Source organism: Girardinichthys multiradiatus, chromosome 12 (genome assembly GCF_021462225.1).
Source record: "Girardinichthys multiradiatus isolate DD_20200921_A chromosome 12, DD_fGirMul_XY1, whole genome shotgun sequence".
Lineage (NCBI taxonomy): Eukaryota > Metazoa > Chordata > Actinopteri > Cyprinodontiformes > Goodeidae > Girardinichthys > Girardinichthys multiradiatus.
The window spans coordinates 28054581-28081048 of NC_061805.1; the positions used below are offsets into that span (position 1 = coordinate 28054581).

The following is a 26468-nucleotide window of genomic DNA, read 5'->3' on the forward strand; positions in this document are numbered from 1 at the left end:
ATCCTTACACGCACGCTGGTACAAGTAATAATAATAGCAATAAATAGATACAAATGTAAGATGCCAAGTCAGAAAAGTATGATGACTGCACCATCTTTCTTTAATTTTGCTCTCCACATCTCATTTTCAAAGCTTAATAAAAGGGTGAGAATTACGTTTGATAGCAGAAGCCATAAACATAAAACCTCTGTGTTCGAAGCTAAATGCCAACAGTCATGAAAACATTAGTCGCTATTAATAGCAGACCACGTCTTGTTTAATCTAAATACAAAATACTACAAATATGACATTTAAGGCAAACATATAAACACTTATAGGTTGTTCTTTGAGTTCTTAACTCTGGTGGACTTATTTAAGTCCTACTGTGTCAGAGTTGAGTTTATGGTTGTTGTGTTTAAGGAGACACAGTGGCACACAACTGGGAAATACTCACTGTGAGTCTTTAAACTGTCTGCACAGAAACTATATTCAGTTGTATTTTTCCTAGAGAGTCAGTAAAGGCATTCAATTCAAACTGAATCACTTTTTGTTTTAAAAAAACAAACAATTTTCTTTTTTTATCAAATTCATGTTTTTGGGTTTTTTTTTACATGAGGTTTCTTTTTTTATGTCTAATGTCTTAGTAAATTGAATAATTGACAACTATGCAAATGAAACCAAAAATTTTTTTTTCCAAATCAGGGGCAGCAGTTTAAATTATTTCAGTCATTATTCAGACTTTTCCCATATTGTCAACAACATGGATTTTCTCATAATTACACCTTTTTTCAGATAGCTAAGCCTTTGACAAATAACCCGGACCATAATAGTGAACAGCTTGCATCCTTCAGACCATTTTTGGCACCACTGAAGTCGATAAATGAAGCAGATTAGCAACTAATTCAAATGGGAATTTTCCTTTAGCATATTGTTGCTGGGATAGTAAAAGGGATTTGTTTCAGAAAGCAAGAAACAAAGTCGGAAAACATTTTAAAGAGGAACAAAAAGGCTAGATATCTTAAAAATGTTACCAATAGAGAATGAGTACAAAGAACACTTGGGGGGAAAAAAAAGCTACAAAGGAAACAAAAGAAAGGTCTTATTTGTTGCGACAATACTGTATTTCTGTGTGGCAGATTAGAAAAAGGACCAAAATGTTTAGAACAATCTGTAGCACAGTTAATATGCTCATAATAGGGGAGTTAATAGGACAGAAACAACTGTTAAAAAGAAATATGCACGGCAGCAGATGAAAGTTTTTAACATATTTAGGCTGTAAACTCCACACTGTTACTCTAACTCATCTTGAGAACCAAATTCTTAGCGGCAACCAGGGATTTCTGGGCATGGGCTGTAAGAATATTAAAACAAGTTTCCCAAGGTGAAACATGTCAAGATCAAATAAAAGTAACCAACACATATTGATTAAATTATAATGTATAAAGTCCACAGAGCACTGATTAATACGCAGTGAAAGCCAGAGCCCTGTCACTGCTTGCTGGATGAAGAAATTTTACATCCTAAGCTAGCGAAGTGAACGCAGAGGGAGGGAAATCCTTTCTTTGTTCCCCCAGACATCTACTTTAAACTGCAGTGTGTCTTTGAGTCTGCAAATCATGCCGCAGTGCTTTTTATCTGTCCCCTGTTCTGCTCCAAGGCTCCGCGGGATTTTTCTTTAGTGTTGTTCGGTGTCAGCTTGCACGTGTGTAGGTTAAGTACATGTTAAGTATGTGACTTAGAACAGAGGGAAGCATGTGGATAAGTTGTACTGAACCCATTGTTCCCACCTGTTAAATCTGATGGGATTGTACAAAATCACAGCTGATATATTTTATTTTATATCGTTAACATTAAGCCATTGATGATGTGTTCGTTAGTTTGCAAGTATACATGAGACAGTTCTATAATCTGTTATTACAGATTTTAGCAGGAGACTACCAGGCCAACTAAGAGTACATTACAATGGACTCGGGATGGGCCAGTTATAGATATCAAGGTCAAGACTGGCGATATAGATTATGTGGTATTTATTGTGATGACAATAAAAGAGACAACAAATTCAGTCCATTGTGATTGATATCAGTTAATGCTTATAGTCGAAGCTTCACCAGAAAAAAATGCTGTTCTAACAATAAAACTTACCCATCATCAAACAGTATACTCCACTAAAACAGTTAAATCTAATCTGTACAAAACATTTGCATTTTATCACATTTTGAAAAGAAAATACTATTTACTGATGATCTCATGTCATCCGCCATGGAAAACCATCGGAAACATTGGAAACAGACCCTGTCTGACAACATAAAGTAAGCTAAAAGATCTTGTAAAAGCCACACAGCATGGCCTGCTCTAAAAACAAAACAAAAAAACAGCAAAGGAAACAAGAGTCACTGACATCCATAACTCTGGAAACAAAGCAATTTTCATTGCATCAGGATTCCAGTGAACCTCACTGAGAGCCTTTATCCACAAATGGAGAAAATGAATACATAGGTCAGAGCTATATTAGACAAGAAACATCTTGATGACTTTGGGAAAATATTATGTGGACTTAAGAGAAAACCTGGTTCTGATAGTGTGATGGCCTGGGCTGCTTTTCCCATAATTGCGGGAATTAGGAATTCTCCTCAATAGCAGAAAAGCCTGAGGAAGAACATCTTCCCAAATCGAGCACATCTTGGTTATAAAGCGGGAAAACCTTTAGAGATACCTGGTCAAAGTCTGGACTTAAATCAAATTGAGATGCTGTGGTTTGCCCTTAAAGATGTCATTCTTGGCACAGCGCTGGTGGTGTAGGGGTAAAGCACGCGACCACATGTAGAGGCTATGATCCTTGTGGCGGCCGTCCCGGGTTCGAGTCCCGGACCCGGTGAACTTTGCCAAATGTCTCCACCTCTCTTTGCCCCTCCTTCCTGTCTACCTACTATCAAAACTAAAGGCCTCTAGTGCCGGAAAAAGTCTTAAAAAAAAGATGTCATTCATGACTGAAAACCCTCAAAAATTCATCACAGGGATGAAAAATACACATCACCAGTTATGTCTAACACTTGATAGTAGTTGTTGAGACAAAGGGTGGCACAAACAGTTATTTAGTTTAGGGAACAATTATTTTTCACATGGGCCTGGTTGATGTAGATAGCTTTTTGTTTATGAACATTTTCCAACTCTCAGAGATAATTTCCATCTGCAGCACCTGACATGACAAAACATATTTGACGCAAAGAACAGTACAAAAAAAACATACAGGGCATATAAACAGCCACCATCATCAAATTGTACATCACATAACAAAAGTTCAAATATATATACATTAAAAATGATAAAAGTATTGCTACAACCTATTGATAAAGCCCACTACTCACCCTACTTCCCTCAGTATATGTGTCTAATGTCACAAAGTTTGACTTTTTTCCCCAGATAAGTGAACAAATTAATGCAGGCATTTCTCAGAATGCCTTTGTCTGATAATAACATTTGTTGTAATGTAAGCGTCATAAAGAAAAGCAGAACCAGAAGAAATCTGAAAAGGGGTAAAAACCTTTTGATGGCACTGAATATCAAGGGATACCAAAGTTTTGAAGTTTTAAAGCTTTAAAACTATCAAACTTGCTTTGAAACTGACTTTTTTAATCAGACATCAGAGAAAGTGACACGAGTTTTCTCCTGTTTTTTACTCCTCCACCTGTTGTTACACATTGCCAGACAGTTCTGAACAAATACTACAAGACTTACCAACTATATTCAGTCGCGGTGTGGAAACAAAAGGCGCATCACTCCTAATAAAATAACACAGTTTTAAAACTGCAATTGGCAAGTCATTAGGGCAGTATTTGACTGCAGAGTGCCAACTTGAGCAGAGAGCACAATATGTTATTCAGCTAATATCAGCTTGGCACAATGTTAGTTTACCAAGAGCCGAATGGCAGAAAAGCCATACTATTCTGCTCGATGAGCACGTTAACTTTTATTAAATTCAGTGATCGCTGATTCCACATTGCTACTTAAGTATAAGAAATGTTATAGATAACATAATTATAACTCTTGTATATTACATTATTTAGGCAGCCATAGTAATAATTGTCATTTCAAATAAAAGCAATTTGATCAGGTTATACGTTTTCTTTTAGTTTATGTTTAAATACTCTGATATCATGAAACTATGGGATTTTTTTCCGCAAGGTTATCCTACTATAAGAATCTCATACTGGCCTATGCTTACAATGGCCCATTTAAGACCAAAACTAAGAGAATGAAAAGTGTTAGTTAGAGAATGCTTTCTCTTCATTTTGTGATGCATCATATCTTTTTTGGGTCGTAGTCTTCCAGCTGCTGGCGACTAAAGCGTGTGCTACATCTAATGTACCTGTTAATTCGGTTTTAGTGGCTTCTCCACCCTCATTTAAATAAAAATGCACTTGAAACAGTACAATTGTCCATGAATGTTGACATTTTTCTAACAGGCTGTCATATGTTGCATCTGCACACAGGTCCAAAGCAGAAAGTGCTGATGCGGGAACTGACACCTTACTGATGTCCCACTGCATGCTGGCAGACCGGGACATCTTTGGGTGTTTGCATGTCCTCACCTCAGACAATCTGTCCTCTGCATGGTAATCAATGGTGGTGAAATCAGAAAAGAAGGGGCAGAAGAATAGACAGAGAGCGCTCAACAGGCAGACTGCTGCTACCATAGCAACTGGCAAGCTATATCCCGAATGTCAAAATTTAATTTCCTCTGCGTCATTTTTATAGGGAAGAGTCGGTGTCTTAACACAACACACAGGCATTAAAGATACATCACCGAAATATTAACTGATCTGATGCCCCCTCAGTCAGGCGCTGGGAAACACTTATTGTTGTCACGAGGAGCTGGTGCCATTTCAGCTCCAAACATGCACAAAAGACAGAAGAAAGCTTTATTTAGCAAAAGCAAATGCCACTAAATGATTAATTTGTCATGTAACTGATGCCATCTGCATTCTTTCAAGAGGTGGCTCAATTCGATTTCATTAGTTTGATTGTTTTCACTATCTGAATATTTGGACAAGATAAACTTGAAGCCAAGAAAACCAAATCTGTCACATATCTGAGTTATTCTTTGTTCCAGTCAGTCTCTTCTTCCTGCCTCTCAGCTAATGTATTGTTAGGTTTCAAATAAATACAAATAGATACAAGTGGAGGCACAATCAATCACTTCCCTTTTGAATAGAAATTATTATAGTGTACTGTTTCCTTATTGATTGATCCACACTATGTGCTGTGGGGACATTCAGCTGTCTTTCTACGTTTCTTTTTTCTGCATCCAAGTAATTATAGGAACACTATATAGGTGAACCTCAAATTAAAATATCACTGATTTCTCTCAGTAACTCAATTCAATGCCATTGATTTAAAATTGTGAAACTTTTAATACAAAGAAAGATGTATTTTGATCATTAAAATGTTTTAAAGATTAAAATATCTGTTTATCATACATAACAAACACAAGACTAATAAAAAGGGTTTTAATTCAGAAATCCTGGCCTGCTGAATAGTATGTCCATGTACTGTACAGCGTATGTATTCAATACTTTGTAGAGGCCCCTTTTACATGAATTACTGGATCAGTGCAGTGTGGCATGGAGGTGATCAACCTGTGGTCCCATCAAACATATTGATACCATGGTCACTAAACCAGGTATTTGTACTGTCAGCAGTGTGGGCAGGTCCCGGGTTTAGCTAGAAAGTGAAATCAACATCTCCATTAACCTTGCTGGCAGAGGGAGGAATGAAGATTAAGATTTCCCTGTAGACAGCTGCTCTGACAATTGAACCACCAGTAGATGACACAGCTCCCCAAATTATCACTGACAGGAAACTCCTCACTGAACCTCAACCAGTCTTTCAACTCCTCATTTGGACTTTGGATCTTTCCATGCAAATTAATTGCAAAATGTACTTTAATCAGAAAACGGTACATTGGACCACTAAGCAACAGTTCGGTCCATTTTCTGGGTCCTAGATATGTCCTGGGAAACTGAATTTTTTGTTTTCATTAGCTATTAGCCATAATCATTCAAATCAATACAAATAAATTCTTTAAAAATATCACTCCGTGTGAAATGAATATAAACGACTCTCACTTTATGAGTTACCGGAACAAATTAACTTGTGGATGTTCTAATTTATTGAGATGCACCTACATGTTACCAGATCTGTTTTTTCCCCAGTTCACCTAAAATCTTCTTTGGCTTTTTATGGTCTAAACATATTTATCCGACCAAAAATGCAAAACAAATTTAGATTTGAAATTGAATGTCATTGTTTTACAGAACGAATACTTGAATCTCAAAGGCGGAAAATGAAATGCCTGACAACAAAATTATCCAACCGTCAACCATTAAACAGATGCATGCATGCAAGACTGTGCATTTTCTTTTGTGAGCTTACAGCAGATGTTCGGTGCAGTCTGTCTGTCGGTTTCCTGCAGCCGATACTCTCTCTGGACAGGCTGACTGATTGACAGGTGTGTACGTGGACTCACAATGTGTTCTGGGGACATGGATCTGTTTACTCCAACACAATGTGCAAATCAACTTCTTGTCAGGGCACAACACCCCCGAAGTCACTGTGTTACTAATCATTGGTTTTAAAAGGAAGTTTTATTTTCGGGTTGGATTATGTAATGAAGAGTTTTAGGAAAAGTCTCAGGAAAATTGTATTAAATCTGTGTGTCGTCCTCTGAAGAGATAGAAAAACCACTTTATGTGTGAATGTGTGTGTGTGTTTCTGGGCTGAAGGGAGCTTGCTCTGCCTGCAGCAAATCAATGTCCCCTCGAGGGAATGTGGAACCTGAGACAAAGAGCAAAAGACACTTGGAGGAAAGGGAAGACAGGGAAAGAGATAGAGGAAGCCCTGGGCAAACACGTTTCGCCTTTTTCAATCTTAGCTTCTTGACACACAGATTTGCACAATTCCCAACAAAATTTGAGTGAACAATTTTTGTCAGAGGAAATCAGTTAAGATGCTGAACTAAAATGGTAGGAAATTAACACCTGCCAGCAGCTGCGCCTTAGCCAGGAAGAAACGCCAATTTCCACCCATTTTCTCATGCGCTGCAGCATTTAACAACAGCTGTCAGAGAAGTAATTAAGGCTTGTGGAATCGGTCCGAAAACTTTAACAACTCTTCGTCACCTCCGCAGCAAATTTCCTAAATCTCATGTCCATAAAACGATGCTTGTTACAATTTATTAACGTTCTTTTTTGTTATGATTTTGAAATCAATTTGCAACATTTTCATTAGTTTATTTAAATATGCTCCTACACCTGCAGTGAGACATTAATTTTGTTGTGAAAATGATTTATTGGGGATTGTGGTTGTTTGCCCGCACATAGTGGGGATGGTTACCTTAGACAATCCTATTTTTCATGTATTATGAAAAATGTTCAAAGTTTAAATGCCGCATGAATACGAGATGGTGACTGACAAGCAGAACATTCCCAAAAACAAACACTTCTGACTTAGACTTGCTTTAGAGCCTTGACTTGAAGTCACACTCTACAAACGTGAAAGACAGGCACTTTCTCTTCCATTTATAGAGAAATTTGATGTTTTCTCACATTTACTCAATACATGCTCCTCATGCTTTATTTTCTAATTCATCACGTGTCTTAAATTAAATACATTTTTCCTTAATAATCCTAAAAAACGTAAAACAAATAATAAACCAAAAAAAAAATATGAACATAGGAAGGAGTCATAACAAGGATGCTAATGTTTTTTTCAAAATAAAAGCACTTATTGATTCAGTCAGAAATTCCACATCAACAGATACTGACCTATTTCCACAAGTTGATAAATATCTTTACCTTACATGTTCTTGTGTTAAATTAAGATGTTTTAAAGAAAAATAATCAGTTTAGTCATTAGATTTTTGAGACTTGAGTTAGAAGTTCAACAAAATATTTGTAAATGTGTCTGATATGAACATGGCAAAAATGTAATTGGTGGTGGAAACAGAACCCTCACTGCTGATGGGAAAGGAAACATCTTTGTTACCATCATGCTGCTATTTGAAGCGTTTCAGTAAATTGCTTCTCGATTTTCTTCAAACCAAGCAAGAAATCCTGATTGTTGTCTTTCACAAGCTAAATATGTTTCCTGTTGCTTTTTCTGGTACAGCATGGTTTTAGTTTTAATTAGCAGGTATTAGTCCACAAAAACATTTGTTAACTTAGGTTTGGTAAACAGTAGATATACATAATACATGTTTTCTGTGTTTATGTGGTTCTACATTGTATTTAGTCATAAATTTATAGCCAAAACTTAAAAAATTATTACCAAATGATTCCATGCCATATTGTAATCAACTGTTATGTCCATATGAGCTATCCCTAGTATCCATCAAAGTAAACCAAGTCAAGTGGAAAAACACTGGTTTTAGTTCACGGACGTTTTAGCCTCAACCTCTTATGAAAGCAGAAATAAAGTATGTGCGGGCACAAATGTATCTCTGTAAATGCTTTTGAAGACAAGTGAGGCATCAGTATAAATAAAGCAACAAATGAAGTGCTTGACAAATACCTTAGGTGGGTTGAAAACGTTGCCTACGTGATTCACTGACACTGTCTAGACACAGGAAAAACTCTCTTCACTAAAATTTTCAACAAACACAAACAAAAAAAAATCAAAAGAAGAGGCCCTGGTGCGTTCAAGGTCTCACAGTTCAGTATTAATTTTTAAAATGCACTTTAGTCAACTTCCACAAGTTGACCTACACTGTCTCTATGAAAAAACAAAGACAGTTTAGTAAGCATGTTTCAACAGACACTGTATATGCACTCAGTAGGTGCCACCAGCAGGAATAAAATAAATTCAACTAGCGAGCAGAGAGAGGAACAATGAAAGGTAAAGTAATAATCAGTGCAGGCTTGTCAGATAGACCACCAGACACCACTGGTGATACAACCCTTTATTACCCACTGGCTCCATAAAACCAAATAAGCCTCATCCACAGAGCAGCTCCGTCCGTATGTGTGTACGCTTGGAGGAAAGCAGCTGTGTGTTATGAACAAGATGCATCCAGACTCTAAGCACTGAGAGAAGGTAAGTGGTCAAATCAAATAACATACAAAAGAAACAGCCTCTGACAGTGGCACTCATATGTACAAACACAACATCTAAATGTGCCTTTTAAGACTCTAGCCTTGTTTTCTCTTTGAGTAGGAGGAAACGGAGGAGAACGGAGACAGCCTGCATATTTATTCTGGGGGAATTCGTTTATTTATCCAGCCTTCACCTTTCTGTTTCATCTCAAAGGAGGTGAAAAAGCATTAAACACGTTACACATTTATGCAAAACAGCAAGGACAAGTTGGAGTTCATGGAAGAGCTCGTGGAATGCGCAATACCCTTCCTTTTCAGTCTCTGATATAAATTAAAATGTAATAAATTAAATTGTTCTCCAGCTCTACTGAAATAAAGCTGGATTTTACAGAGGAAAACTGCCCACTAGGCGGTACATGTATTAAAAAAAGATCCTCGAGCCCTACATACAGTATGCTCGAGCTGGATGCAGAGCTTTGTCAGCCAACACCAGACCAGACTGCGGCCATTGTTCTATTATGCCATGAATATAATACTATCCAGTAACAGATGGTTTGATCAGGCCCATTCTACCCCTGGAGGTTTACTCTGCAATTACTTGTCATACACAAACTGTCAAACAACAACCTAATTTTGTTTCTGATCATTCACGTTTTTGTTAGTACAGGCACCACTTGATGCCAAACTGATTAATCCTCGTGCATTTTGTCCCATCTCTGAGTATATTTCAGTTTGAAGACAAATTGTGCACAACAATCCGGTGGCGTTGCTGCATTGCTAAATAGATGCTCATAAAAAATGCACTCGAACAAATGTCAGGAGTGCTTCCAAATATACAAATGGTACCAGTAAATCATAGGAAAATGGCAGGAGAAAGACGGTGAAGAACGGGAAATAGTGATGGAAAATAAGATTTGCTTTGTAACTTCTTATTCCTCCATTGAGACAGTAATTTCCCAAAGACAGTCATTAGGAGTGAGAAAAAATAACTAATTATCCTAAGTCACTAAAACCAGTTTTTCAAGATGTTGCTACAAATACATCTGCCAAGAGTTTGTAAACAGGGTTTCTGCAAGTTTCATTTAAATGCAAGACCTGCATCATCAATTTTAAATACCTTGGATAAGTTAACTTAGTAAGCCTCTCAATGATTAATGTGTAGTTGATGTAACAACTTAAGCTGACAAAGTTTAATTTAAACAACTTAAATGTTTCAGCTTGCCATATAAGTCTAGAACTTTTACCTTAAGGTTATCAAGCTACAATACACTTCTAAGGCAAAGTCACATTGGTCTAGCTGTGTCAAACTGATGGTTTTCACATTTTGTCATGTTAACACCACAAACAAAGTAGTTTATAACTGTGAAGTGAACTTTTACAAATAAAACAGGGTGCATATGTATGAATCCCAATTTGTTTCCTGTTTTTTCTCCTAAATAAAATCTAGTACAACCAGCTGTCTTCAGACTTCAACTAATTAGTAAATATAGTGGGTCTGTGTGTAATTTAATCTCAGCTGTTCTATGAAGGACAAACATTACAGAACAACCAGCATCATTAAGACCAAGCAACAATCAAACCGGACAGAAATGAAGTTGTGGAGAAGCTTAAAGCAGGGTTAGGTTAGATTAATATGCCAAGCTTTGAAGATCCCTCATAGCCAAGACCTGGCTGTCCACCTAGCCAAATGAATTCCCTAATTCGCCTAAAGCCATGTAGGAAACACAGCCAACATGTGAAGAGAAGGTGCTCCAGTCAGATAAGACCATAATGTTACCTTTTGGTCTACAAAATGCTGTTTATAGTGGGACATTAAGAGCCAAAACAGAACAAGGCCACCATGAGACATAGTGGTAGAGGAGGGGATGCTTTTCCTCGGGAGGACAGGGAAGCATGTCAGAGCTGATGGTTGCAGCTAAATACAGGACAACCAGGAAGAAAACCTTTTAGATGTTACAGAAGACTGCAGCCTGGGGTGGATGTTAACCATCCAGCAGGACTGTGGTCCTACATATACACCAAAAGGTTCAATAGAAACTGTTTAGACCAAAGCCTATTCATGTGTTATAAAAGCCTAGAAATAAATCTAATTAAGGATTTTTGGCAAGCTGTAAAAACTGATGTTCACAATTATTCTGACGAATCTTGATCTATTTTAAAAGGAAGAATGAAGAAAATTTTCAGTGTCTATAAAAGCTAGTAGAGCCCAAAAAACTCCTGGAATTACAGCTAAAGGTGATTCTACAAACTATTCAATGGGATAATAGCATACTAGTTTTTCCTTTTTTCTATTTCACAATCATGCATGGTTTCATGGTCCATTGGATAAAATCCCAATGAAATGCATTGAAGTTTGTGATTGTAATGGGCCAATATGTGAAAAACATTTAAGAGGTAAACATACTTTAGTAATCCGCAACACTCGGAAGTTTAGTGAATAAAATAATAAAAAAAACATTTAAAGGATTACTTTTAATATCAAAGGCCTCCTCATTTATTTTCTGTTCTGTTGATGTTGTTGTTTATTAAAAACACATCAAAGACATTTTTTTTTTTTTTTGCAACTGCTGTGCTTGCCTTCTCAAAATGCAAGACAACTCTGCTCAATTTATCTCCAAGTTTAGCACATGGTACTTCTGTATTTTTTGCCACATTGTAAAAAACGTGCAAAGCGGGCCGATGTATTTATTCATCACAAACAAATTTACCTCGGAATGTTTTCCTTCCCTACGAAGCGATCTCCGGGTGGCTCCACTGGGGAAGGGAGCAGGTTGAGGCAGGATGTTAGGGACTGGCTCGAGTCTTCTCTGGACACTATCAGCAGAAACATACAGAATTATTACATTTCTCAGCTTAACTTATATTTATCACTGAGGTAAAGAAAAAACTGATAGAAAAATATTTCAGCAAGGAATATCCACAGCTTTCTAATCAAATGCAAGTCTGTTGTTGACAAAAAAGATGGGGAGAAAAAAAAAAAAGAGTAAATTAGAGTAAAAGCACAAGAGTTTGCATTTTGTCCAGTCTTTGCAGAGGTCCATCTGTCTGTCCATTGCTGCTGAACTCAGTTGGCCATAAATTGCAGTAAAACAGCTTTCTTTTTAATAAAGGCCCTCAACAGGCCACATGAGAGAGGTAAAAATATGAAGCACCAATAAGAGTGTGTAGGTGTGTGTGGGCCTGTGGGACAGGTGTGTATTCGTTTGCGACTGTGTGTGTTTATATGAGCCTGTGCACGTGTTTCAGGTGCTGTATACCACCACCTGAAAGCTGTGGCTGTGTGTGTGTCTTTAAATGACTCACTTTGATTATGTAGAAGAACCCTATTCTTTTATAGCAAGCAGAAAATCTTAGTCCCTTGACTTTATGAGAACAATTCATCAAACCTTTAATTTCATGCTACAGTCTGCAAACCATTAGGTCTAATGACTAAGCATCTACGCTTGTGCGCTAGTATGTATTAATGATGGTGCCTCCTTTAGCTCTGCATCAGCTGGTGCCTGTAGAGACGCCTTCATTATTTGTGTATGTATGTGTGTTTGGTGTGAGTGCACAAGGGCTCAGCCCAAACACAACTAGTCTCTGAAAACACACATGGAAGCATCGGAATATGGTTTAACGGAGCTGAAGTTCAAATTTTAGACTAAATTTTACATCATTTTGTAAACATTCAAAGATACTATCCAGTGGAACGCTGCCTTGTGTGTATTTGTGTCAATGACATCACAAGAGGCACAATAATCCAGCTGATCAGCAGGCATTCGTAAAAATCGTGCTGAATGAGCAATGTTTGTCAAATTTTGACATACACTCGCAGGCCACTTTATAATTCACACCTGTTCAATTGTTTACAAACACAATTAGTGAGTCAGGCAATCATATGGCAGAAACTCATTTAAGCATCCAGGGGTGGTGAACACAACTTACTGAACTTTAACCTGAGCATCAGAATGGGGAAGAAAGAGGATTTGGGCAACTGAATGTTACTAGATGGGCTGGTCTAAGTACTCCAGAAATGGGAAAGGTTTTCTTGCACAACCATGTCTTTGGTTTTAAGGCCAATGGTCAGGAAAAGAGGAAAATGCCCAGTGAGCAGGAGTTGTGTGGCGGAAAAGGCCGTTCTGGTCAGAGCAGAATGGGCAAGTTGGTTGCGAGATGATAGAAAAGCAACACTAGATCAAACAGTAGGTCATTTCATTCAATAAATGTGCAATACTATCTCTAAACATACAATATGTCAAACCTTGAAGCAGCAGCAGAAGACTACACCAGGGGTGCCAATCCTGTCAGCTACAAACAGGAAACAAATTTGCACAAACACCAAAACTGGTAACAGCAGACTGGAAAATGTTGCATTGTTGTATCCAATGAGTCCCGCTGTGGACTGCAACAATAATTTGGAAAAAACAACAAGAAAAGGTTGTGTATCAAAGGTTCAGGCTGGTGGTGGTGGTTTAATGGTGTGGAGGATATTTTCTTTGCCCACTCTGGGACCCTGAGCACTAATTGAGCATCACATGAACACCACAGCCTGAGTCTGGTTATGAACCATGTCGATCCTTTTATGATCACAGTGTACACATCTTCTGATGGCTATTTTCAGGAAGAAAATGTACATATCACAAAGCTCAGTTCATCTTAAACTGATCTCATACAGGCTCAAAAGTCACCAGGGGCCTCATGTACGAAGCGTACTTACGCACAAAAACCTTACAGCACAATGTTTTACGCAAAACCCGCCATGTACTAAAATAATCTTTGCAGAAAAGTGTGCGGAAATCCACAAAGATTTTTGAACTGCCATGAAAATGTGCGGTAGCCACCCAAACTTTTTCAATCAACAATATTAAACTAAAGCGAACCAAAACTCACCTAAATACACTGAAATATAACTCCATTCAGTTTTATTTAATTCATGGAGCATCAAATCTGATGTTTTTTCATTAGTTTGAGCTTTTATGGTTTAAACACGAGCGATGAAACTGAATCACATTTGGCCTCAAAAAATAACGTAACACAGCTGAGAAAATGATAGAAACAACCTCCTTTGGAAATAAACTGTGAAACTTCCTCTGTTTCTGTTTCCACCTGTAGATAGAATTGCACATCGGTCTGTGTGCTGAGGAGCATAAAATGCATGCGAATCATCTAAGGGACACTTTCATTATTACTGAGAAAGAAAACAGGTCAGCAGATTAATTTCAAACAATAACAGGTTTGATGATTCTTAAGGTGGACAAGCTGGAGACAATCACATGTCTATAAATAGCTGTGTAAAGTTGCGCGTAACTGTGAAACGATGGCAGCTTTGGCAAAGTTTTAGGACATCCCCGATGGAAGACGTTGGAGGAAGCATTTTTTTTCCAGAGATCGTACTGACCTGCTGGTATATGATGATGCATGGCTTATTGGCCGGTTTAGTTTGCCCAGGGCAATTATTTTGGATTTCTGCACAGAGCTGGGCTCAGTGTTACAGAGGGAAACCAGGAGGGACCGCGCATCACCGGTACCAGTTCAAGTTCTCACTACGCTGCAGTCCTTTTAACTGGAGCTTTTCAGATGGAGTTGACAGACATGTCTGGATCAGTCATCCCTGATCCAGGCCATGCCAGCCATGTGGGTCGGCCTCATCTGTATGTTGCTCAGATATAAAAAGTTTCCCTAAACTGTGACTCTCATTTGCAGCGAGGAGCCGATTTCTGAATGTAATCAGAGCTATGGACTGCACTCATATTGCTATGCAGGCCTCATATGTACGTGAATATACTTTTGTGAATAAAAAGCATTTTCATTCAATATATTTGCAGCAGCCTTCTTGTCATGCGCAAATGTGTCTCACAAATGCAGCGGCACGATGGTCTCCCCAACTCATTGTTCCTTTATAGTACCAAAATTCTAATAATTAATCTAATAATAATAGTTGTGTTGGGAACAATCCTCCGTGCGCGACACCTGGCTACTAGATACTACTTTTCCATTTTTTTATGTGACGTTCTGAATGGTTGTAAAGATGTATAGTTCTTCACAGTGTGTGTGGTGACAGTCTTCCTAATAAAAATATGGGAGGAATATTCACGTCATTATAATGATCAGCATTGAGTTATGAATGAGCTCATTGCAGCAGCTAGACAGCGCTGTTTGGGTTTGATGCAGACACTGTAGAACTAAACAAGTTCAAGCTGACAAAAGCTTTATTTTCAGCCAGTTTTGAGTCGCTGATGTCATTCAAGTAGTTGGTTTGCTGTAATTCACCACAAATAATTCTAATGGTGTGTAGACACAGTCTCTCTTAGCGCCAGTTCGGACTGTAAAAGCACCGTTGCCATGGTTATTTGGACACGTGGTGGGTGCCTTCCGGTTATTTATACTACTTTGCATATGTATTTGGGGTGGGGACCGGGCGGTCCAAGCGCAGAATTCACCGCAAATGGAGATGTATGAAGATGGTGACATTTCTACGCACGGTTTCGTACATCTGAATTTTTTGTGTTAAACATTTCTCCCTACCGCAAACCTTTAGTATGAAAGCTGCACACTTTCATGATGCCCCAGATCTCAGTCCAATAAAGCAACTTTAAGATATGTGCACCTGACAGCCTGCAGGAATGGGGAGAACGTGGGGCAACATCTCTAAGGAATATTTAAGACACCCTATAGTATCTATACCTTGAAGATTTAAGGCAGTTCTGAAGGCAAAAGGTGGTCCAAAGCAGGATTACCGTAGCTAGGTGTACCTGAAAAGTGACCAGTGAGTGTAGATTGTGAGGTATTTGATTTACATTAGAGTTGAACGGGGATTACCTTTATTTCAGACTTTGACTTAGATGACTCACAAGCCATGACAAATACTTACAGAGATGGTGAAGCTAAAGCAAACAGTGACAGTGATGAAGATCTTCTTTAGAACTTTAGCCAACATAAATATGTTTATATTCCTGGTTGATAGAGTACAAGTAAACATCTTTGAAGGAGGAATTTTATTAAAAAACAGACAGATATAGAAAAAAAAACAATAAAAAGTACAAACATACTCAAAAGTGTTTTAATCAGTAGTCTTTTGCCTTATGTGATGTCACCAGAGGCTTGTGTGCATAAAAGTTAGTTTTTTAGAGAATGGAATTACAACTGAATTCCAGAACAAATAAACAAAATAACATGACATGTTGTTTAACAGGTAACAAACTACATTTTAAAGAGAGTTGGATTGATTTTACTGGAAAGTCTGACCGGTGGCTTTAATTTGCTGTTTTACCAGCAGTTGTGCAGCTTCTGAGCAATTTAAAACAAACAAAAGACAGAGTAATCCCATTTTAAGATTAGATTTGCTCCACTCTGGGAATAAAACACATGTTTTCATGAAGAAAACATTTACAGGTGATAATCAGTAGCATAATCAGTTGTGACACTATTTACAATAGCTTTCTAAATGGCCCATTTACTGCAATGTTTCTATGATTAATAACTAATTGTTACAAAGAAGGAGTCATTTAACTTACCACATGTGATGAATGAGATATTTATTGAATACTCCACATATTATAATCTGGTGCAGTTAGAGCAACTCACTGCAATCATTCGGTATAATAAAATCTTTATATGAACAGTAGCTGTAGTAACAGTTTGGTAGTCCTTGCCACACTGAGCTAGGGCAGGAGAAATAACTCTCCTCTGACAGTCACTTTTCAACTATGAAGCATGTCGGCGTGACTGAAATGCCCAAACAACAAAAGAGGTAAACTGCTGCAAATGAGCTGGCTGGATATAAGTTCCTTGTGCATGTTGGTTGGAAAAAAAATACTGATTTCATGTCTTAAAATGATGAAATAGATGCAGTTTAATGAAGAAATTGAGAGGTGAGAGGGGAATCAAGGCAGGCAGACTAGGAAAACCTTGGAAGAAGGTATGTGAAAATAAGGAAGACATAAATAAAAATATGAAAGTTAATCTTGACAACTGTCAAAGAATGTATAGCTACAATAAGGAAGGGAAGGAGTTACCATGTCGATGTCGCTGATCATCTGAAAGGTCCAAGTCTAACATGAGATCATCTTCATCCAGTTCTGAGGAGCCCAAGTTGTTCAGCACATCCTGTTAAGGAAATAGCAAAATCATATACATTGCATTGTATGTATCACATACATACAATTAAGATAGATCTTCTGCATTTCTAATAGAACACACTTTCCATTAACTCAGCACGATCTGCGAGAACTGTGGGAGGAATAAATAAAACTAAAGTCCACAATATTGCACAACATAGAACTATCAAACGATACAGTTGATTTTATTATGAAATCAGATTTTTCCTTTTCGCCAAATGAGATGTTTATTCCTTCTTCATTGCCCAGAAACCTCATGAAGAACATATTGTGAGTCCTATTATCTTGGCATGATAACTGCTTTGTTTGAGAAAGCAATGTTTATGACAAATGAGCCTTTAGTTTTGTGTAACATCGGCCAGCTTTCTATTTGCTTGACGAGCAAAAAGTAGCTGCTGAGCAAACCAGATAAACTCCGCTAATCTGCAGTTTTTAATTCCCATGACAACGAGATGCAGCATCACACTCATGAGGTTTGGCTTTATGATGCTTTGAAAAGCTGTTCTAATAAAAGCAATGACATGGAAATAAAAGAAATGAGAGTTTTTATTGGAGACATAACGGGAAAAAAAATTGATATTTTATGTTGATAGGTTAAAACATTGTTGCTGACTAAATTCAAATACTTATGCCTACAATGCAATTTTGCAATCAGTAAACCAAAAATACACCTTATTCTATAATCTGTCCTCAAACACACACTGAAACCCAGTTTATGCTGTTGTAAAACGATCTGACTGAGATTGTCTGAAATCCTCAGAAATCCTAAATGAGCAGTAGCTTCTTGGAGCAACAAAACTGCTTTAAGAACTGCGGCATTTTTAAAATTGCTCCCAAACTAATAGGGCAAACCTAAATCCTAAATATAAAATGCTACATCACTTTCTGCCACACATATGCAAGTTTTTCTATAAAATTCTCATAATCTTAGTGTTTTAATGACGCAGAAAGATCATGTTATTTTTGTTAGATGCATTCTAAAAGGTCAACGCTGCCATCTAATGGTCATGTAAAGGATATTTGTCCCCCAAGAGTTTATTCTAAACATATGTCCTAAAATATATTTAAATGATATAGGAAACAAAACACCTAATAATGTTAGCTAATCTAGAAGCTGCTTAATAACTGTAGCAAGAAACCAACTTAGTAATATAAAAAACAATAATGAATGAGAAAAATAATGAGATATTCCATCTTTTTTAGCTTGTTTACTCAGGTAATTGTTAGATCTATTTATTTGACCTTCAGTAAATTTCCCTGCAAAACACCAAAAAGCAAAATATGCATAATTTATTGAGGATTCATAGGCAATATTTTGACAATTAAAAATATTCAGTTGCTTTTTTTGTTGTGTAATAAGACAAACTTAAAAAATATCCATACATGGATCAGAAAAACCATTCGCAGATCCATGTAAAATGAACATAAACAACCTGCAGCCCACTCTCCAAATTGATCTCCCACCTTCTGAGAGCAAAAAGCAGAAGCCAGTGACAGTCCTGACCATTCAGCCGTTCCCTTTAGCTGAATTATTATCAGACGCAATATGACCTCAGTGCAGGCTGTGTATGATGAACCTATAATATCACACTGCTGCTTTTCCCAATTGGAGGATCATTACAGAAAATAGGAGAAAACAAGCAAAATACTTCATTTCAGATTTTACAGCAAAGACCTAAAACGGTATTGGAAAATAACTGAAGAGCCTGTTTAATACTACAGCACACAGATTCCATTTGAAGCTAAATTGCCCTTTTTTAATGCACCCCTCTCTCCAGAGAAATATGATCTTACAGCAAAGCAATGTCACGTTTGTACCTCACATTTGTGATTTGATTGAGTATAATCCTTGAGTTAATAGAGATAACATTAGATTCAGGTCTCATTTAAAAGATGCCTCCTTCTCCTAACTGCCGAGCAAAATGGCACCCAAAACAGAGATCAGAGGAAGAATGAGATTCTCTTGCTCCATTAAAAGACACCGGTTTCCATTCGCACTCTGCCTAAATCAAAGAAAATTACATGTTTTTAGTGCTTTGGGTGGTAGAAGCGTTGAGCTGAAGTGAGAGCGATTTGGCTTTTCAAGCAGGTATTATAGCCTCCAGCAATGGAAAAAATATACAAACTGACAAATGGCTTCAACCTGCCTGAGAAGGCACTTCCCAGCCACTTGTGTTTACAGTGTGCCTGAGGGCATGGAGGATTGAACGTCCAGTCGAATTGGAAACCCATTTGGTGAATAAAACCCACATGACAGAGAAGTTCCCTCATGCCGTCTCACAGTTTATCATCTGACATTTGTCGTTTTCTAACAACCACAGAATAACGCATCAATTTGGAATCCTTAGTCATGGCGAAAGCAAAGCCAACATTCATCTAATTTGAAACAATGTCGGTTAAATATTTAGAGACCAAACCTTAATCCTAAGGGATTTGTGTCCTAAGTGCTGAGTTAGTTATCAGTCGTGGCTGCAGGGGAGAACGCTGAAGCAAAAAAAAAAAAAAATCTGATTCCTCCACAACTTAAAACTGTAGCCTACTTACTTTTAAAATGATACATATTCTCCATTTACAGGATTAAGTGCAAACAGCATACTGCAGACTGAGATTGTATCATGGTTCAGACAGATATTTCAGTATTAGTCATAGCAACAAACACAGGTGTAACGATGTAACGCTTGCTCTGGTGGAAGATTTTAACAAGCATGCTTGTTCTTCAGTTTATACTTGACTGTATATGCATTAAAGTCTGGTAGTTTCATTAAGAGCATGTGATTAACCAAATAACACAACGATAAAAAAGGAAAGATAACATCACTTAGATTGGACACTAAGCAAATGTACTGAAATTAGTTTATTCATGTTTCATGCATTCAAATACTAATAGCAACAATACTGTTTAATTTACAGATTTCTTTGCATTGTCATGATGAGATTATTTTTCTTAAAGCCTTAGTTCTTGAAGTAGGATCATCTGTGTTCTGTTAAATGTCCAACATAAATTATCTTAGCTTTATGAAAATGTGCAAAATCTTTCAGAATTTGTGCAACAACACAAAAACAAAAACTCAGGAGTCAAAGCAGAAAAAAATTAAAAGCTGTGCAAACAAAAGATAAAGCATGGTGAAAAAACATTTAACCGCAAAGCAAATTTTCATGCAAATAAGTTTTATTTTAGTTTTTAAAAACTAAAAATGTTTCACGGGAAAAAAAAAAGACTTTTTTTTTTTGTCTGCACAAACTCTCCAATCAGTAGTTTGCATAAACATATTTCTTCTGAAAACATTTTGGATCAGTAAACCAATAATCTTACTTTACTTCCCATGTAATGGAGTTGGAGCAAACATAAAGGTCTTCAAACTCGTGTCCTTGGAATGCGCAAAGTCAGCATTTTAACCATGACTTTATGGGACTCTACTTCAGACTACAGTTGTAGGTTTGATTCTAGCGTTCCCCTGTCACATGTCGATGTGCCTATGGGCAAGGCAATTTGCCTACCAATCTGTGTATCGGTGTAATAATGTGTGACTGGGTAAAAGTGGCACTAGTTTATAGCGCTTTGAGTGGAAATTACTAAAAAACGGCTAAATAAAAATGTTGTCCCTTTACAGTACTAATACAATTAAATCAATTACTAATTCAGAAGTTCATTAGTGACTTTACTTTGTACTTTGAATTATTATTATTAATAATTTCTGGAATTGGAAAATTAGATCTGTTGTCAAGAGTATTCTGTTCAGGGATGTTCTCTGCATTCATTTTATTTTCCTCCTTTTTTCTGCCTCATAAACCGGCTTTTTGTTGCAGGAGTGCACTTCACCTGTGTGTTGCTGTTGTGCACCTTTGAAATAAAAACAGTTTTTGAGTTTGGCTGAACATTTTGGGACTGAAGTGTACTCGTATTAAATGTCAATTGTACTAGACAAATGTGGGTGAGGTTGCATTGGTTGAAAACCTGTTCATAACTGTTCTTTGGCCTCCTGGTATGTTTTAAGGGCCAGGTTTTCATGCCCCCCCCCCCCCCCGAAGTATTTGGACAAAGCATTAGAGACAAATATTTGTTACCATTCTCACCATCTGGTAGTAGTTATTACTACATTCTGTCTCTGGGAGGAAGAGCATCCTTGTCTTTGTATGATTAATTCTAGTGTCATTTATAATAATTAGCCTTTACACACTGAAACCAGGCTGGAGAGAATGGAAAAAAGAGGAATGTTACATTAAGACCCTGCCTAGCAAGCAAGCTATTATGTTACTGCTGAAATGGACATGAAAACTTGCAAAGGAGAAGGGAAATGCAGCTGGGCTGTTCTGTCATATTATGTGCATCACTCAAGCTACTAACAACTGTGTTTGTTCAAAGTCATTCTCGCCATCTTTGAGAGAGAAGAATATTTTATGTAATTCTTCCTTTGTGAGCTAGTTCTGAGCCTAATCACCCACAGCCTGTCAAAGTATTATCTCCACTATCACTGATAAACTTATGAGAACCCAACAGCTGGAAATGCTGGGAACATAAATGCTTCACTGCTTCTGAAAAAATAAAAAGAAATCAATAGCAAACAGAATGATATCAGTGGAACAGCTTCTCTTCACAGAGGTAAATAAATTAGGCATATATCATTGCAGTCCAAACCTTGATTTGGTTTATGAGTATTGTGCTCAGTTTACACTGTGGCTGCACAATATCAGGAAAATAAGTCATTCCCGTACTGTTGGGGAATGACTTATTCCCCAACAGTACGGGGAATAAGTTGATTATGATTAACCCATTAATCATAATCAATGGGTTAATCTTTTTTTTTTTTGTTTCTTCCCTGTTAACACTCCTCTTCCATGCGCTTAAGTATCACCACAACTACAAATATAAAAGGAGGTACAGGCTTTAAAGGCAGTTAGAATCCATTCAACTGGCCAACGATGTTATTGATATGCAGAGTGTGAATACATGACTCTGGTAACATAGGATCCTTCCACATATTGCATCCAAGCATTGCAGGTTCTTTGCAATGGCAATATTACACACATGGATATTGAGATAAAGATTGAAAGTGGGTAAATTAGGCTGCTGTAGCTCTCACAAACATTAAAGCACACCCACCACGCTCTGTTATATATGGCATGATTTAGTGAGCCTGTGTTTTGTACACCATTGGAAGGAGCATGGACTAAATCTATAACAAACATGCTGATAATTGTCATTATATTTGTCCCATTAGCATGAACATATAGAGTGAGAACCCTGAAATATTTTGGCATCAAAGATGTATACAAAAGCCTTAAAATAAACATTCATGGAGACTTGGTGACCCCAAGATGCCACTCTTTGCTGCAGTCCTCAAACGTTGGTAGATTTATTTTACCTCCCTTACCTTCCTCCTCACTGTGTAAACCTGGGTCTTCATCCCGCCTACTAGTCACAGCTCTAATTATTTTAAACGTTTAAACTGTTGCTCTGACTGTAGATAAGTACGAAGTTAGGAAAATAGCATTTTTTTCCTTATTAGGCTCCACACACATCTGTCCTGCATGAATGACATGTTTTCGTGTCCTTCCCATTTTGAAGAGAGGCTGAAGAGAAATGGGCCTCAGTGTCACATCATTTTTATACTTCAATGAAACAAAAAAATCATAGATTACTAATTAAACTTCAGAGAGCCCTATGTAAAAATATGAAATCATGAATTAACTATGATTTACTGCATTTTTTGGTTCAAATTGTCAGACAACATGAAGTAATTTAAAAGACATCAAAGAGCAACACATTGTGCACTGATCTAAAGAAATTCAGACACAGAGGAGCAACAAAATCATTGACAAAGCTATTTTTAAGGCTTTGGTGCCTCAGTGAACCATAATGAGTCATTATCAACAAATGGAGAAAACATAGAACAGGGCTAAACTTTCCCAGCAGTGACTGGCCTACCAATATTTCTCCAGGAGCCCATCATGACTCATCCAGGAGGTCACAGAAGAGCCCAAAACAACATCTAAATTATTGCTGGATTCCCTTGCCTCTGTTAAAGGACGTGCTTATGATCTAACAATAAGAAAGAGACTGAGCAAAAATGGCATCCAAAGGAGAGGTCCAAGGTCAAAAACCCTGCCTATCAAAAAGAACATAAAGACACCCATATAACACCCATGTTATATTTCCCAAAACACATCTTTATTCCTAAGATGTCATGGAAAATATTCGGTGGACTTGTCATTTAATGGAACCTGGTCTCAGAAAACCCTGAAGGAGAATGTCCAGCCATTAGTTTGTGACCTTAAGCACAAGGGCATCTGGGTTATGCAGCAGAACAATGATCCTAAACGTGTGTTTAGGATCAGCAAGTTCATCTGTGAATTGCTTTAAGACAAACCAAAATAATAGGTTTTAGAGTGGCCAAGTCAAAGTCTGGTTTCAATTCGGATTCATATCATTTAAAAACCGCATTTAATATTTACGTGGTCCTCATTTTGAAATTGCTGTTTAACAGTTGTTTTTGTTGGGGGTTTTTTTGTTTTTTGTTGTTAAGAAAAAAAGTTGTTTTTTCCTTTATCTTTCATTGAGAGACATCCAGTTTATATTTTAGCCGCATGGGGGGAGTAAAGTCCGGTCAGTGGGCGGAGCCTCAGCGGGTCTTGGGACACGCTGCATTCATACGGCTAAACTAAGTCAGATGGAGGAGTCCTGTACCATCTCAAACGGTACTTACACCTGTACTTATTGCAGTCTTTCACAATTTTAAGAGGAAGGCATAAATATGCTTAAGTTATAGGCATTTTTCTGCAATTCTATATTTAAAAAAAGGAAAACAATTCTTCATATTTATCCACACCAGCTAAACACACTGGAATTTAACATTGTTTTTTTTTACTTTTCTCAGTGTCTTAGTGTGATGTTTTGCTACTGCTGCAAAAGAGGAATTCATGTTGAGGCTGTTTACATCTCATTTTAAAAAGGTGCCAATAAGTGTAGTGGGCTTTGTAATTACTTATACCATGTTACTGCTTGCATGCCATCACTGTACATACTGGAAAAACACTCAGACAAGGTCAAGATAAAGGTGTCTAAATGCTGAGTTTTTCATTAGCTACATGTTCATAAAACTGACCAATAAAATTTTACGAAGTAAGGGGAGATAGGATATAGTTTAATATACACTGCTGGGATCCTACCTTTCCTCCATTACTCAGGCCCCAGAAGGGCACTTTATAGGCAGAGAGGAGGTAAGAAAGAGATTATACAACATTTAGCAAAGTGGAAGTGGAGAGGCAGCAGCAGTCCGTACTATAAACAGTAATATGCTGTGTGCATCCCTACTCTGTGTAATTTTCCAATAGAAGCTTTTAGTCTCTGGTGGAATAAATGGGATTGATTTAGGCTAGTTTGTCTCCTTTGGAGCTTCCCTGTGTATGTTGTGGAGGGAAAAAAAACACTGATAACTAAAACCAATTGGCAAAAACAAAAATGGATTTTGCTTAATCATGCACCAACAAAGAATGCTGCAATGTGTGCAAGCAGACAAAGTAAACACCAGGTTAAAACCTGTGAGATGACTGAAGAAGTTTCTCTAAGTACTTCACACATCCGCACTCAATTTAAACTTCTAAAGTTTTCCTTAAATAGGATGAATTCAAAAACCAACTAATTTTTACTTGTTTTTTTCCACATTTTTAGCCGATATCTAAACATTATTTCAAATTTATTAAAAAGGGACATATAATGTTTTTAAATCCTCCCTTTTCACACTTAAATCATTTAGTTGTGGTGTATATAAAGTGGAACTGCAATGCTTTGGCTTGAATTCCTTGTTATTGAAGCTCCACAGGCTCCTCTTTTACCTCCGTTCTGAGGTGCCTGAGATCAACTCGTTTTCGTGCTGTCTTTTTAAATGCTATTGAGACACTTCACACGTGCCCCCCAACAGGTCAAAGAGCGGTCCACTTTAACCCCTTCGGCCATTTTTGCAGTTTGATAACAGAGACACAATTGTCTACCAGCGCAGAAACAAGACAAAAACGACAAAACAATGCAAAACCGTTTATGTAATAATAATCTTCAAATCACGCAGTGCGTTTATTCAAATTCAAAAATATATCTTCAAGGAGCTAAAATCCGATGCGCAACATTGATCTGCCGGAAGTCCATAACCTTGTTTAGCTGTTCTGCAGCAATAAATGTGACATAACAGTTCAAAAAACATAATAGAGAACAGAGAAAACTGAACAGATTGGAAAATATGACCCAAACAGAATATAAAGATATCAAAGGACCTGGAGAGACTAAATTCAACTTTTCTTCATTCCTACAGACTCCAAGTACACAACGAAATGTATTTAAGGGCTAAAAAAGGAGGATTTTGCATATGTGCCCTTTAACATTAGATAACAGAAGCTTACTGTTTATAAAGGTGTCATATTGTTGGATTTTGCTAAAATGTCAATTACTCCCTTTCTGTACTTCAAAATGTTTTATTTTTTTTGTGTGATGGAGAGGCAAAAACAGAAGCCAAGTGCCCCTCTGGATTCTAAGATTGGATTTTATATTTTCATGGTGAGGGCCATAAGCACTGACTCAAATCAGCCAGCGTATTAGAGAGGGTGTTATACCAGAGTTTTGTAGCAGCTGGCTACAATTACAGCAAAATTGTCCCCACTCTTTTTAAACTCTTTAAGAGTGCAGCTCATTGTGTGGTTGTGAAAGCAAATTGGGAAGCAAATGCAGATTTTTCTTTTGGAGAAATTCTTCAGAAATGCTTTCTTTGTTGAATAAAAGCTAATGGGGTCTCAGCTGACGTTGCAGAGTGTTTGGAGAATAAATACCTGAGAGTTTTTCCCATGTCTGAGTCATTTGTGTATAGATCTTCTCTTTCTTCCCATGTACTAATAAAGGGATAAGAGTGTTTAAAAAGTGTAGTCCTGAGTTACATTTGGTATTATTATGCATTCTGGGTGATCCTGTCCCATCCTTTGAATAAAACCAAACGGAGGACTCAATTCAGATCTAACTCCTAAAGGTTTCTAAAATACATTTCATAAAAAGTGAGCTAAATAGCATGCATTGCTGCCAAAAACTGAAAATAAAAAACAAACACAATCTGCGTAAACAATGTTTGGGCTTAAATCATTTATTTATGTAAATTAACTTGTCAGTCTTCTCAATAGCAAAATAATAATGAGTCCGTGACAACAGGCTTTAATGGTGGCTGGCTTTTATTTCTGCTTTCAATGTCCTACAAAATCAAACCCCTTTTCCACATTTTGCCAAGATACAACCACAAACTTCAATTTATTGTACAGGGATTTATAT

General features: G+C 37.3%; 1 protein-coding gene across 4 annotated transcripts in view; it reads right to left on the reverse strand.

Annotated features, from left to right (window-relative positions):
* Nucleotides 1–26468, reverse strand: part of ccser1 (coiled-coil serine-rich protein 1) — a 172296-nt gene that overhangs the window by 130235 nt on the left and 15593 nt on the right. For all 4 annotated transcript variants that reach the window (XM_047382176.1, XM_047382177.1, XM_047382180.1 and 1 more), the window contains exons 5-6: nucleotides 17066–17156; nucleotides 11777–11882 (exon numbers count right to left, since the gene is read on the reverse strand). In XM_047382176.1, the coding sequence (XP_047238132.1) occupies nucleotides 11777–11882; nucleotides 17066–17156 (197 nt within the window). The remainder of the gene's footprint in view (nucleotides 1–11776; nucleotides 11883–17065; nucleotides 17157–26468) is intronic.